Source organism: Stegostoma tigrinum, chromosome 15 (genome assembly GCF_030684315.1).
Source record: "Stegostoma tigrinum isolate sSteTig4 chromosome 15, sSteTig4.hap1, whole genome shotgun sequence".
In the NCBI taxonomy this organism is placed as follows: Eukaryota; Metazoa; Chordata; class Chondrichthyes; order Orectolobiformes; family Stegostomatidae; genus Stegostoma; species Stegostoma tigrinum.
Window position 1 is genome coordinate 49,609,488 of NC_081368.1, and position 16,513 is coordinate 49,626,000.

The 16,513-nt window shown below is 39.9% G+C and overlaps 1 protein-coding gene across 1 annotated transcript in view; it reads right to left on the reverse strand.

The window, feature by feature from the left end:
• LOC125458828 (amine oxidase [flavin-containing]-like) overlaps positions 1-16,157 on the reverse strand; it is a 76,771-nt gene extending 60,614 nt beyond the window's left edge. Inside the window, exons 1-2 of the mRNA XM_048544538.2 lie at positions 16,087-16,157; positions 14,272-14,602 (exon numbers count right to left, since the gene is read on the reverse strand). Coding sequence (XP_048400495.2) covers positions 14,272-14,329 — 58 coding nt within the window. The 5' untranslated portion in view covers positions 14,330-14,602; positions 16,087-16,157. The remainder of the gene's footprint in view (positions 1-14,271; positions 14,603-16,086) is intronic.
• Between the last annotated feature and the right edge of the window lie 356 nt (positions 16,158-16,513).

The window sequence follows — 16,513 nt, forward strand, 5'->3', positions numbered from 1 at the left end:
GTTTTATCTGTGTAAAGAAAAGGTGACATTTTAGGCCAGACAATGCATGTTCGGTGTGAGACCTTGTTTAGAATCTGTGTGTGTTAGTTTGGAGTCAGACTGGTTTTATTTCTAAAGTAGGAATTTTTAAGATTAGATTCCCTACAGTGTGGAAACAGGCCCTTTGGCCCAACAAGTCCACACAACCCCTTGGAGCATCCCACCCAGACCTATCCCCCTATAACTCACACACTCCTGAACACTAGGAATATCTTCATCAAAAATGGCGTCCTGAGAGGTCACTCCACCAGGGTTTGAGATTTTCTTCTGTAGCTTTGAGACAGGTGCTATCGACGGTTATATCTGATGGCTCATAATGTTGTGGCCAGGTTTGACGTATGATGAACGGCTAAGGATCCTGGGATTGTACTCATTAGAGTTTAGAAGGTTGAGGGGAGATCTAATTTAGCATAATCAGCAATTTAGCATGGCCGATCCACCTAACCTGCACATCTTTGGACTGTGGGAGGAAACCAGAGCACCCGGAGGAAACCCATGCAGACATGGGGCGAATGTGCAAACTCCACACAGACAGTCGCCCAGTCAGACAGTGAGGCTGTAGTGCTAACCACTGAGCCACCGTGCGCACACATACACAATCACACATAAATCTATGGGGGTGAATTTGTTTTTGCAGATACATTTTATTTTGTGAAAAAACATGCGATTTGTACATAGTCAGTCAACATGGTGTTTAATAAATTCCTATTTTAGAAATAAAACCATTCTGACTCCAGACTAAAACGTACACAGATTCTAAACTAGGTCTCTCACCTAACATGCATTGTCTGACCTAAAATGTCACCTCTTCTTTACACTGATAAAACCTTTAGTTCCCTCAGGACTGGTGACTTGAAAGGAGCTCAGAGGTTTATAGATACATTATGCTGCAGCTGTACAAAACTCTGGTGCGGCCGCACTTGGAGTATTGCGTACAGTTCTGGTCGCCGCATTATAAGAAGGATGTGGAAGCTTTGGAAAGGGTGCAGAGGAGATTTACTAGGATGTTGCCTGGTATGGAGGGAAGGTCTTACAAGGAAAGGCTGAGGGACTTGAGCATGTTTTCATTAAAGAGAAAAAGATTGAGAGGTGACTTAATTGAAACATATAAAATAATCAGAGGGTTAGATAGGGTGGATAGGGAGAGCCTTTTTCCTAGGATGGTGACGGCGAGCACGAGGGGGCATAGCTTTAAATTGAGGGGTGAAAGATATAGGACAGATGTCAGATGTGGTTTCTTTACTCAGAGAGTAGTAAGGGAATGGAACGCTTTGCCTGCAACAGTAGTAGATTCGCCAACTTTAGGTACATTTAAGTCGTCATTGGATAAGCATATGGACGTATATGGAATAGTGTAGGTTAGATGGGCTTCAGATCGGTATGACAGGTCGGTACAACATCGAGGGCCGAAGGGCCTGTACTGTGCTGTAATGTTCTCTGTTCTATTAATCAATTAAAATCTTCTAACTGATCAAAGAATTAACAGCATCTTAGGTTTGTTTAGTACATCCTCATCAATGATGTGAACCTTCAATCTTTTATTAATAAATGCCGTGTCTGATAATAGCTTTTTCAATAACACCTGTAAAAGGACTGAGGTTCCCAAAGCTTGTGTTTCAAATATAATCTGTCATGTGATTTCTGATCCTATCCAGCCCCAGTCCAACACTGGCACCTCCACATCATGTTCATCAGTATAAACGTTGGAAAGTCATGTTGCAACTGTATAAGACTTTGGTCCAGCTACATTTGGAGCACTGTGCACAGTTCTAGATACCAAACTATGGGAAAGAATCTCATGGCTTTGGAAAGGGTACAGAAGAGGTTTACCTTTGGTGTGTGTTTGCTATAAGCAGAGATTGGACAAATTCGGAATGATTTTGTTAGAACAACAGAGGCTGAAGGGTGACCTGACAGAAGTGTGGAAAAGAATGAGAGGCATAGGTAGGTTGGATAGGCATAGTTTTTTCTTCCTAAAATGGAAATGTTAAATACTGGGAGCATAGGTTTAAGACGAGAGGGGGATAGTTTAAAGGAGATAAGTGAGGAAAGATTTTTTACACAGAAGGTAGTAGGTGCATGGAACACTCTGCCATGGGAGGTGGTAAAAGCAGACATAATAGCAAAGTTCAAGACCCATTTAGACAGAAACATGAAGGTCAAGAATAGACAGATAAGATTAGTTTAGAATGGCATGATGGCTGGCGCTTTCATGGAGGGCCAAAGGACCTGTTCCTGTGTTGTGCTGTTCTATGTTGATACTGTGTTACATTCATATAGGCACAACATGGTAAAATGTTGCTGATGGTCGCACTCAGAAATAAGCTCAAACACAAGAACTATGTGCAATAGATAAAATGGCCCATCAGGCAATTCAGCATTCAATATGACCATAGCTCACCTTGGGCTTCAACTTCATTTTCCTGCCCAATGACTAGGCAGAATCTGATCGAGTTCTGAACAAAATGGGTAATAGCGTGCAATGTGGTAGAATCACATGAGAACTTCAGTAAGGCCTTTCTCGACATTGGGAACAATTCACTGCACCTTTAATGATGCTCCAAGTCTCAAGACAAGATTCTCGCCAGACAGCATGTTATCGACCTTATTAAATATGAAATTCACCTCATTAATATTTCTATCCTCTTCACGTAAACCGGATGCTGAGAATTTTCAACATAGAAGACTAAGCAGGTTCCTGGTGACTTCAATTTGTGCTTGGCTCCAAAAGAGTTCCATGCTGGTCACCACATGACAGCATTTCAGGGCATAATCGATGGGCACCAGCTGCACATACCCCTCCTCTGACTTTTTTTGCCCTCAGGATCTTCATGGCACCTGTCTGATCTACCCGCAGGACATTTAGGATGCTGAGACATTTACTTCAGGTTAAGCTGCTAACTGTAATTGAAAGACTGCAGCAGGGACAGTCTGCAGTCCTGCAGTGCCCAGCTTGACACATCAGACCAGGCTCCGTCATAGGGCTCATCACTTGCTCTCTTAGCGCCTGCTCACTTACCACTTTCTTGCGTTCTCACAGCATCCCTGCCTAGCCCTGTCTTGCATTGCTGTGCTAATTAGAGCAGCTTTTCTTTCTGGGCAGCAGTCCGCAGTTAGTGGGCTAGACATATTGCTGAGTGCCATTGCCTCCCACATACCTGCCTGGTGCTCCTGTGGAACCTGGAGAAGTCCCCAGTTGCTGACACCATTGCCAGCTACAGAGCTATCGCAATGCAGTGCTCACCAGCTTGTGCTCGCAGACTTCCAAAGCCTGACATTCTCACCATGGAGTCAGTATCGGAGCTGGTGGGAGTGCAGGAAGCAGTCTTGCCCAAACTTCTTCTGAAGTCTCTGGTCTCTCGTTCTCAGAGGTTGAGGTTGACTTCTCCGCGGGGGCTATGACCATCCCATTGGCAGCTGTAAGACACCAGACAGGAATGGCATTTCCGGTGAGTTACTGTGAGAGTTGCAGTGGAATGAAGAGTGGTGCTTACCCGATTGGTGCGACACGGGTATCTTGGCATCAGAGTCTTTGCCTTTGCAAGGAGGAGCTAATGCAGGCACTCCTCCACTCACCCTGGCTCTGCACAGCTGTTAATGCTGGTATGAGGCCATAGTCTGTGGGAACGGACCATTGTTTCGCTGTCCTCTGAGATGAGTACAGCCGATCTCTGGTCCATCCCTTCCAGCAGGATGTTGCATCACTGTCAGAGACTCGTGGCACCATTTTCGCCTTGTCCCACATCTTCAGAAGGATTTCCGCTACCAAGTAGGGCAGATTTTGAATACTGAGCTCGAATGAGCAGACAATGGACTTTTAAATATGGAGTGGTTGTCAGGAACGCTCGGTCTTTGGGGATATACGATGAATAGTGAATTCTTCTGGGAACAGTGGGTTATAGAATTCGGCTAGAATTAGGTGAGGGAGTGCCGAAGGGGTGGGGTAGATAGTTAAAGAGGCAAGTTTGGCAGGAGCATTGAGAATACTCATTAGGTCTGGAGTGAAAGCCTCCATGAAACCGGTTGAAACTGACTCAGCCAAATAAAATAAGATTCAGCCACCAGAGATAATGGGAACTGCAAATGCTGGAGAATCCAAGATAACAAAATGTGTAGCTGGATGAACACAGCAGGCCAAGCAACATCTCAGGAGCACAAAAGCTGACGTTGAAGGTGAAGGGTCTAGGCCCGAAACGTCAGCTTTTGTGCTCCTGAAATGTTGCTTGGCCTGCTGTGTTCATCCAGCCCCACACTTTGTTATCTAAGATTCAGCCACCACTTCCCTTGATTCTCTGAAAGACCAAAACTCCATTTACTTCAACAGTAAATGTATTCAATGACAATTCATCTATAACCATCTGGGATTCAAATGTCCAAAGATTAACAATCTTTTCCATGAAGTAATTTCTCCTAGTCCTAACTGATCGACCCCATGTTGGCCTCTAGTGAAAAAAGGTTTCTAAATGTTCTACTATTACATCCTTTATAACATGTAATAATATTATGATATTGCACATCAATAGTAAATAAGAGCAGTTACAGAGTCATGAAGAAAATGTTGTCTAAAGTGGATTAGGAAAATAGACTAAGGGAAAAGGTAGACACTTAGGCAGACATTTCATAGAATTCAGCCAAATTTTTTTCTGGCCAAAACAAGGGCTCAATGAGAGGGATCAACCACCCTCAGTTAACAATGATGGTCAAGAACGGCATCCAACTAAAAAGTAAGACATCCAAAGTGGTAAAAATTAGTTGTAGCTCAGAGGAGTAGGATTTTTTTCAGGAATCAACAGCAGATAGCTAAAAAGCTAAAATAAAACAGAGAACGTTGTTGATTGTGAAAATAAGTTGGCAGGAAATATAAAAACAAATAGCAAGAGCTTCTATGGATATATAAAGGGAGTGGCTAAAATAAGAAGGGGACACCTCAGTCTGCAACTGGAGAACTGATAACATTGAATAGACAAACAGCAGGTAATTTAATGCAACATTTTGCGTCGGTTTTCACAGCGAGCGACACTGTAAACACCTCAAAGATAGTAAATAAGCAAAATGCTGACAGGAATAAAGATCTTGTAACAGTCTCTCACGAGGGACAAATTATAGGCCAGGTAGCTTAATATTTGTCATTGGGAAAATGTTAGAGTCCCTGACTATGGAATAAATAACCTCTTGCAATCACACAAAGTCAACATGATTTTATAAAAGGGAAAAGATATTTCACACATCTGCAGTGTTTTTTGAGGATACAACAAGCACAGTAGGTTTAGAGTGTTTGGTTTCCCAGAAGGTATTTAATAAAGATGCCACATGAAAGGTAAATGCAAACAATAGAGAGGTCATGGAATTGAACAAAGAACAAAGAAAATTACAGCACAGGAACAGGCCCTTCGGCCCTCCAAGCCTGCGCCGATCGAGATCCTCTATCTAAACCTGTCATCTATTTTCTAAGGGTCTGTATCCCTTTGCTCCCTGCCCATCCATGTACCTGTCCAGATACATCTTAAAGCCACCTCCGCTGGCAACACGTTCCAGGCACTCACCACCCTCTGAATGAAGAACTTGCCACGCATATCTCCCTTAAACTTTCCTCCTCTCACTTTGATCTCATGACCTGTAGTAATTGAATCCCCCACTCTTGGAAAAAGCTTCTTGCTATCCACCTTGTCTATACCTGTCAAGATTTTATAGACCTCAATCAGATCCCCCCTCAATCTCCATCTTTCTAATGAAAATAATCCTAATCTACTCAACATTTCTTCATAGCACCCTCCATACCAGGCAACATCCTGGTGAACCTCCTCTGCACTCTCCCCAAATCATCCACATCCTTTTGGTAATGTGGTGACCAGAACTGTACGCAGTACTCTAAATGTGGCCGAACCAAAGTCTTATACAACTGTAACATGACCTGCCAACTCTTGTGCTCAATACCCTGTCCGATGAAGGAAAGCATGCCGTATGCCTTCTTGACCACTCTATCGACCAGCATTGCCACCTTGAGGGAACAATGGGCCTGAACACCCAGATCTTTTTGTACAGCAATTATCCCCAGGGCTTTTCCATCTGCCCGAGAATTAGATCTTCCAAAATGTATCACTTCTCATTTGCCTGGATTGAACTCCATCTGCCATTTATCTGCCCAACTCTCTGGTCTATCTATATTCTGTTGTCATCTCTGACAGTCCCCTTCACTATCTGCTACTCCACCAATCTTCGTGTCATCTGCAAACTTGCTAATCAGTCCACGTATACCTTCCTCCAAATTATTTATGTATATCACTAACAGTGGTCCCAGCACAGATCCCTGTGGAACACCACTGGTCACAGATCTCCAATTCGAGAAACCCCCTTCCACTACTACCTTCTGTCTCCTGTTGCCCAGCCAGTTTTTTTTTATCCATCTAGCTAGCACACCGTGGACCCCATGCGACTTCACTTTCTCCATCAGCCTGCCATGGGGAACCTTATCAAATAGTGGTAATGCATTACCAGAACTGAATTTTAGTTAACATAGTAAAGAGAGTTGGAACTAATGGATCATTTTCAGGTTGGGAAGACTTAACTATTGGAGTGTCAGAAGGAACAACCCTAGGGACTCAATTATATATACATATCCGTATTCATATATTCATATGCTGGTTGGGGGAGAGTGCAATCTATCCACATGTTCTAATGAAACATAAATATGTATATGTAGATATATATAAATAGACAAAAAGCTTGGCAGATGGAGTTAAATGTAAGAATGAGTGAGGTCCTGCCCATTGGTAGGAAAAGTCAAAAGGCAGTGATGTGGAACAGAGTCTAGGTGTTTTTCCACATGAAGCATGAAATGTGAGCATGCAGGTGCAGCAGGTAGTTAGGAAGGCAAATGGAATTTTGGTCTTTATTGCAACAGTATCGAAGTTTAAAAGAAGGAAAATCTTGTTACAATTGTACAGAGTGCTGGTTCCCATATGTAAGAAAGGATGTATTGGCATTGGAGGCTGTTCAAAGAAGGCTCACCAGGCTAATTTCTGGGTTGAAGGAGTTGAATTATTGAGAATGGTTAAACATTTTAGGCTTTTATTCATTAGACTTTAGAAGAATGTGGGGTGACATTTTTGAAAACATACAAGATTCTGAGGCAGCTCGTGACAGTAAGTGCTGAGGAAACGTTTCCACTCGTGGGAGAATCACAAACTAGGGAACATAGTCATAGAAGGAGGAGACACTTATTTAAAGGTTTTGGAGTAGATTTGTCACTCGGGTTGTGGGTGTTGAGGTTGGTTGCCTTGCCGAGCTGGTTTGTTGTTCTGTAGACGTTTCGTTACCGTGCTGGGTAACATCCTCAGTGCAGCCTCTGATGAAGCATCGGTGTGTTTTCCCGCCTGGCTTTTGAACTCTGGGGTCCGTTGAGATGGGCTGCCTCACTTCCAGGTTTCCTCCATAGTGGAATGTACATGGGGTCGAGTTCAATGTGTTTATTTATAAACTGCTTCATGGAGTGCCATGCTTCCAGAAATTCCCGTGCTTGTCTCTGCCTAGCCTGTCCCAGGATCTTGGTGTTGTCCCAGTCGAAGTCATGGTTCTCCTTATCCATGTGGATTGAGATGAGTAAGTATTGGACTGCAAACAAAAGTACACCAAAAAGCCACACACAGAGACCAGGTATTGAACTTCAGTAGTAACCATTCCAGCACACACGAACGAAACTGCGTGCGAACACTATTTAAAAGGGCAACAAAACACTGCAGCAACATGGAACTATGCCAAGAGGAGGAGGAATACCTCTTCCAGGTGTTCAAGGATAATGGATATTCAAAGAATTGGGTCAGGAGATGCCTACAGGAACAGCATCAGAAAGATTCTACACACCCAACACACTCATCACACTACCCTACATCAGGAACACATCAGAACTCACCACAAGACTTCTACGACCACTGGACATCAGAGTGGCACACAAGCCCACGTCAACCCTACGACAAGTTCTTACCCAAACTAAAGACCCGGTCCCCACCATGGACAGGGCCAATGTCATCTACAAGATCCCCTGCAGAGACTTGCGAGAAACAGTGCATCGGACAAACAGGAAGGAAGCCAACCAACCTCAACACTTATTTAAAACTGCGGTGTGAATGCATTTCTTCTCCCAGAGGGTAGTGCATATCTGGAATTCTCTACAGCAGAGAGTTGTGGAGGCTAGATCACTGAAAGTATATGAAGAGGACCTAGACTACTTTTTTGGAATATTAGGGCATTGATGGCTACGAAGAGCTGACATGAATGAAGAGTTGACACGTGGGTCAGATCAGCCACGATCTTGTTGAATGGCATTGCAGGCTTGAGGGGGTCTACTATTTGTATAATAATTAAATATTAATAATTTAACATTAATAATACTATTAAATGCTCTTTAATAACATATTCCAGCATTTTCCCAATAATTGATGTTAGGCTCACTGGATGTTCCCATTTTCTAACTGCTATCTTAGTTATATTTGCCAACATCCCATCTCATAGGAGTGGTCCCAAATCTAAGGAATTTAGGAAAATTATAATACATACATCCATTGTCTCTGTGGCTACATCTTATAACCCTAGGAAGTGAGACATCAGGTCTCAGGAATGTGTCAGTATTTTTGTCCTTATACTTTTAATACATTTTCAAATATTTCTTCACTGATGATATTAATTTCTTTAAAGTATTAACTCCCTACATTAGCATCTATTTCTGGTATAAAACTCATATCCTCTACTGCAAAGACAGACTCAAAATATTTGTTCAAAGCTACTTTCTTCATTCCTCTAATAATTTCTCTTGATGCTGCTTCCAATGAACTTGAATTGAGCTATTCTGTTCCTTTTTATACATATGTCAAATCTCTTTCTATCTGTTTTCATATTTCTGGCTAGTTTATCCTCTATTGTATTTTTTCTTTCTCTTCTCGACTTTGGTTACCATTTCCATAACAATCTAAATGCTGACACTTGGTGTTGCATTTTTTCATATTGTAAGCCTCTTCTTTTAATTTAATACTATGCTTAACTTTCTAAATGTATATCTAGTGGATCTTGTTGAGTTTTTGCACTTCAATGAAATGTACTCATGTTTTGACCAATTTGAATTGTTTATTTAAATGTTTTTTATTATCCATTTGCAGCCATACTTTTCTTGTTGCCAACCTACCCAATTAACCTTAGCCAGTTGTCCACTCAAAACCTTAAATTTGCCTTTGTTAATTTGGCTTTGTTTAAGATTTTTGTTTGTGATGGGATATGTTGCATTGAAATCGATCACTAAATCCAACAGTTTTATGATCAGTATTTCCCAGGGGAACATATCCTGTGACATTAATCCTCATTACTCATTCATTACTCAAATCTTGATCTAAGATAGCTATATCCCTGGCTGGTTCCACAATACAGTGCTCCAAGAAACAAGAACATTCTAACCACCTCCTCTTCTAGACCACTCTTACCAATCTTATAATTACAGTTTATATGAAGATTAAAGTCCTCCACTCTTGCTATTCCCAATTTCCTCACATGATTATTCTACGTCAGGAACACCTAAAGGCAGCTCTTTTCTCACTAACATCCTTATGTGATCCTTTACTATCAGGGTTATCCCGTCATCTATTTTTCTGAAATACTGTGCACTCCGGAATATTTACTTTGCTAAATTATCACCTTGTAACTATGTTTCTGTAATGGCAATTTAATCAAAGCATTTAGCTCAATTTGTACCACTAGTACACTTACTGCACATTTAGATGAATAACCTTTAATCTTATTTTTAAATCCTTATTCCTTGATTTGGTGATGTTGTTTTTGTTAAATTTCTCTATCCTTTCCTGTCTCATTCTGATCAGTCCTTTGTGATCCTTTAAATTGTACAGGGGCCACCTAGGAACGCATTTTTGTGTTAAAACTGAGAGTGACTAGTCAATGGACTAGCTAAGCCTTCAGTTTGACTTAGTAAAAGTTGGGACATTCTTATCAAGTGCCATTTTAAACGTATGAGTAATTACTTGGTTTTTACAGAACTTAAACAGTGTTTTTAAAAAAGACGTGGAACTCAAGCTTCTTATCTCCTACTCACGGGGACGGAAACACGAGAAATATATCAAATGCATATGATCCAGATCAAGAAATTTGGGTGCACTTCCCATCATTTCATGTCTTCACCCACTGGCGCTGCTGAATCTCCCTCCTTTTTAAAAACTCTATTTAAAATCTAAATACCAGCAAATTCAATTCCAAAATAAATCTGTCTGCGATGCAAGAATTTTTCATTTCCACTACCAGTAAACCTTTGAGTTTAATGATCTTTCACTGATATAAATCAATTCAAAGCCATCCATCTGCATTCAGAACAGCGCTTGTCTCCCACTCATTTCCGATCGGCTCTGACAGTACAATAAAGGTTTCTGAGATGATTTCGTAAAGCTATTGAGGTGTAAATCAATACACGTCAACGTACGGCAGCAGGGCAGGAAATTACACGCCTCGACTAGAAGCCTGTAAACAACTAAACACCAGCTGCTGTGGCTGAGTCTACATATTATATAACTTGCTTAATTTGATTCATTTTAAGGATGCAATATCCTGTTTCAGTAGTTCAGCTAAAACTGTCAAAAAGTCAAATTTACGCAATTTATCTACTTTTTTTTCTAAAGCCAATGCTACTATTTGGTAAAATGCAAACGAGAATATTAACAAAATTGTAAAACGTTATAAAATATCCTTCGAGCATAATTTCAACCCTTGCAAATAATTTTAGCGCCTTTTTTAAATGGACAGCTAGAGTTTTGATGACGAGCGATGACATGGCAGAAAAGTTACAAGGAAAGCTACTTCCAGATCTGGTGTATATTTATATGTCAGTCACAGTGGATTCCAAAGCTCAAAGCATTCTACATTTAATGTCATTGATTGGAAATGTGCTGCAAAATCTTTTCTTACTCCTCAGAGTTGCTGCTTCCAAATGAATCCATTAAAATTTTAGGACAAAAGCTTTACAAAATTCTGCTGTACTTGCCCCCAGATCAGACAGCTGCCTCAGCAAACACATGCTATGCCAAAAATTACTTGAATTAATATAACTGAGGCCAGGCCACCATAACAGTGTTGATTCTTTTGGCAGATTAACTTGGCATTCACACTAAAGCAAAGAAATTACTTCAACTGTTCCCAATCTCTTCTATGTATGTGATAAATTAAGCTGATATGCTGTGCTACAAAGGAACAGGAAATGACTTTGCATCTATATTTTTTCACATGCAAGTTCTCAGTGTTAGACTAATCATCAGAGCAAGAGCCCGAGTACTTATTCAAATGGATGAAGGAAAACTGGCAGGTAATGCACTGAGGCTTCCTCGTGTACACTTCTTGTGTGCTCAACAAAAGCATTGTCAGAGACCAAGCTCTTGGCCAGGAAATATCTTCTTCACCTGTGAGCTACTTTTTCGGGCCAGTGCCCGTGAAAGTCTCTGAGATTTTGTCACAGGTCTGTGAGATTGTTTAAAACAAGATATCTAGGAGGAAAACAGGGTTTTATAGCGAGTTTTGAGAAGATTTGTAGCTCAGGTTGAGGTTCTGGATGTTAGTTTGCTCGCTGAGCTGGAAGGTTGGTTTTCAGACGTTTCGTCACCATTCTAGGTAACATCATCAGTGAGCCTCCGACGAAGCGCTGGTGTTATGTCCCACTTTCTATTTATCTGGTTAGGTTTCCTTGGGTTGGTGATGTCATTTCCAGTTTCATATTTGAGGTATATCATACCTTATCAGAAAGCTAGGCATCCTTGTATCTATTTTCACTCAATAAATTTCTTGATCTTGGTTTAAATTAAGATGCTCTAGACATATCTCCAGCTGGTTTAAAAAAATGGGCCAGACTCTAATACCTGAAAATCATAATATTGTATCCCCTTGTTTGCCACGTCAAGATGATACACTGTCCTACACTGTCAACACAGGAGTGAAAGATAGGAAATTAGTGAGATATTTTGACAAATCTTTTAAACTGCTCCATATCCAATGAAGCAATGAATTACAAATCTGTTCATCATAATGACCCAATATAAATGTTTACATTTTCTACAAGCTGTTTAAATCATGATGCAGGTTAGAACCTGGTTTCTTGCTACTATCAGTCCTCCTGAAGAAGGCTTCATTTCCACAATATTTTCTTGGCATTTTTCTTTCATACAAGAGATTGGAATCTGGAACCAAGGCGTGTTGCCTCAAAAAACATTCTAATCTAAAATGAGCATCTTTCATTTATACAGAGCCTTTTAATGTAATAAAACACACAAAGACGCTTCCCATGAACTTTGAATTACAAAATATTAACTGACACTTTGCCTTTCTAAATCTGCAGTGTAACTATCACAGATGGTTACAATGCAAATACCAGTGCCCATTAGAAAAAGCCCTCATGAAGTGAAATGAGATGCTTAATCCTTCCCATCCCCATCTTTGCCACCATCAAAATTGCAGCAATTTAGCTTGCAACTCCTATTGGTTAGAGAGCTTCGAGTGGGATCAGTGGAAGAGCTAGCTGTAATATTCCAATCTTCCCTAGATACTGAGGAGATAATAGAAGATTTAAGAGAGGTCTGATAACTGCAGGCTTGTCAGATTAACATCAGTATGGGTTTGCTTTTAAAAACACAAATCAGGGAATAATCGCCAATTCTTGAGGAGCTTGAGTTTATTCTGGAGAACCAGCATGGATTTGGAAAAGATAGATAGATTGTGTTTGACTATGAGGAAGCAATAGAAGTTTTGTGAGGAGAATGTTGTCTCTGGATTCTAGGACAGCCTAGAATACACGATATTACTTAAAATGGAGGTACATGGAATAGTGTAGGTTAGATGGGCTTGAGATCGGTATGACAGGTCGGCACAACATCGAGGGCCGAAGGGCCTGTACTGTGCTGTAATGTTCTATGTTCTATGTTCTATTACGCTGAACCACATAGGAAGATAATAGGTATCAGATGAACGAAAGCTTAGTTGAAGAAGCAAGATTTAAAGAGGGTCTTAAAGGAAAAGGGGGTAGGCAACTGAAGGCTCAGCCACCGATGATGATATATTCATATCAGGGATGCTCAAGAGGCCAGAATTAGAGCAGCACACACATCTTGAATAGCTACACTGCTGGAAATTTTGATTAATGAGGGGTAAGGGCTCATGGAAGAATTTGAAAGCAAAGATGAATGTTTTAAAATCAAGACATGACTTGAATTGGGATCCAGAAGAGGCCAGTGAGCTATCACAATGGTGATAAGGGAGTGGGATTTGCTACACATCAAGATGTATACAGAAGAGTCTGGATGTCAATAATGTCAGAATGTTGGACACTAGCTAGCAGTGTATTGGAATTGTCAAACATGACATAACGAAGGTATAGTTGACGTCTTCAGCATCAGATCAAATGAGACAGGGCGAAGTTTGGTGACATTATGGGAGGAAGTAGGCTTGGTAATGTCATGACCTCGTGGTTGGAAGCTTATCTCAGGGTCAAATAGGACACAAGGTAGCAAACACATTTGTTTGATCTCAGACTGTTGTCAGCAAGAAGGTGGAATTTGGAGTGGGAACCAAAAACAGTGACCTCTAACAGTTAATCTAATAAAATAATTGTATGTTTGAACAGTAAGAAAGGATGGCCTTGTTGGAGGAGAGGTTCAGAAGGGATTAGTTTGAAGATCCATAGAATTTGTGAAAATACCCATCATAAATGGGAAGACAACTAATAAAACATCTGTATAGAATGTGTACTCACTATAACATGTTCTGATAGCACAGCCATCATTTGTAGTTCTGCTTTCAACAAAACCCTGCAGATAATTCTTCATGTTGTAATGCATAAATCAGTACAGTGATATGTGCAGCTCCCACAAATATGAAGTCTGCATTTTAAATAAGGACTAAAGTGCTTAGAAAACCAAAACTTTTTCTATTTTAATGTTACTTGGATAATTTGGAAGAAAATTTTTTTCAGGTCTAATGAATAAATTCTACAATATTATTTTCATATGTGTTGAAACTCCATTATGTACAAATGTGGGATGACCGGAATCCAGTTTATTGCTTCCCAAATTATTATCCTAAGGCATAACGCATTCATTCAGAAAGCATTAGCTGCTTTTCCTTTGAATGACTCCAGCTCTAAACACATTGTGCTGACAACTTGGGGGAAGACACAACTGAAAGGTAGAATCACACAACACTCACCCGACAAGCCCCCTCCAATGATTATCACATCTTGTTTCCCAATGGGCATTTTCGCCATGTCAGTTTTCACCTGTCTTTTGTGCAGATGATCCTGGATGTGGCTGTTTGATGATTTCTTTTACCTTTATACAATCTGCTGCTGTTGGATTCTAGGCTGTAACTAAATCAACCAGTGTCCACTTGTAGAGCCTCAGCTGCACCTTTTCATCTGTTAAACTGCCCAACACAGGCGTACGTCTTTTATCTGTGTGTGTGTGAGTGATGTCTCCAGCATGCTCAAGAGGAGGGACCATTGACAGGATTGTTATAGGTTCTGTATTTATTATTTCATCTGAGGAATCAAAGATGAGAATCAAATGTGTACGGTTATGAGCATTAATTGTAAAAATAAAGGCTAAAATGATACTAAAAACATGAAACTACCTTGCTCATCACTGTTAATTAAAATCCTTGAGGATTCATTGTTGTGTAAATTAATGTATGCATTAAATTGCTCTATATGGAAATATAGACCTAGCAGATTTACATAAGCAAATATATCAAAAGTTATATTGTTGAAAGCTAATAATAGCTGTATGCTGGCAACACTGTTTCTACCATGTACAATAACAGTGCCATTTTAATGTGCCAGGATGATTATATTTCGTTGAGTACAAGAATTAGTTATTATAAAACATTTCATTCTTTTGGCCAGAGGAAATTATTTGCATACCTTACAATGATGAGGTGCCATGGTAACCGTTACCAAATCTTATTGTGATTTAAGACAGGTGATAATATGTAATAAGCAGAATGCAAAAGATGAGCGAAATTTAGATTAAAAACTATGTTGTAATGAAAAGCATTCATGGGCACCGAAATCTTAAAAATTAATACCTTGCATTTTTTATTGTTGCATTCAACTGGTAATCAAAAATATTCTAAAGATATTTTATCTTTCTTTATGAGAGCGAAGAAAGTTATGAATGAATTTGCAGGAAGGATTTTATGGCCTATCATCCCACAGTACTTTAAAGGCAACTGATAAAGTTAGACTATAGGAAAACATGGCAGGAAATTTGTACATAGCAAGGTCTGACTAAGCTCAGATGAAGGAACTCAGTGAAATGACAATTTGGGTCTAATCTTGACTCTGTTTTTGTGAATGGTTGTTGATGATTTAGGATATTTCAGTAACAAATGAGCTTGAATTTTGCAGTCAACAGTGAAGCAAAGAAGAAGAATCACTGAATCCAAAATAATAATTCTGCTTTCAATCCACAGGTGCTGCCAGATCTGCCGAGTGTTTCCAGCAATTTGTTTTTGTTTTTGAGTTAGAGCATCCACAGTTCTTTGGCTTTTTTTGTTATGCAGCAATGGTTTCTGACACTGAAAAAAATTGCCCTGAAAAATCCAGAAATTTACATGGCACAGACTTTTCTTGCCCAAGGTTAGCTTGAATTTTGCATCATATCAAGGGAATCTCCAAGCATCACACAACAGCAATGTCAGAAACTAAGATAAATAGCTAAGTATACCTGCAATCTGCAAGCCTGTAAATTAATAATAACTAAACGTCTACTTTTAATTTTTACAGACATTAAAATAAAAACAAATGATGGATTAGATATAGAGATGGGATTAAAGTAAATTCAAAAATAAACCTTTAAAAAACATTTAAAAGATATAATTTTTTACTAAAATTGGGACATTCAGGAGTCTAAGCAATTGAAGAGTAGATTTTCAAGACAGTCCACTGGTACCTAATTGCTTCCAGTGGCCCACTCTCAGGATTAGCGTAGAACCATTCACAATGAATTGAATCTCTAGACTTACAGGTTTAGCAATGCATCTGCAATCTTGAAAGGTTGCTGTCAGTTTCAGAGGAGTAATGATGGCAAATACTGACAGTTGCTCAGCCATTATTGTTGAAAAGCACGGCTGAAATCCAGCCCTATTCAGTGAAACTACAAGGTTGCTGTCTTTTAGAGCCAGTCTCCCTCTCACCTTAACATTGGAGACCTCGTGGCACTATTTAAAAGAAGATATCAAGGAAGCTCTTCTGGCATCATGCATCATTTATACCTGAATCAACATTATTTAGAATAGGTTGCCTGGTTATTTATTTAATTGCTGTTCATGGCATCTTGCCATGGTTAAATTGCTTGTTATGTTTATCTACACCGTACAATAAACTGTGACATACCTAGCTTATATTGACAGTAAAACTCTTTGAGATATCCTGAGGTTATGAAATAAAGAA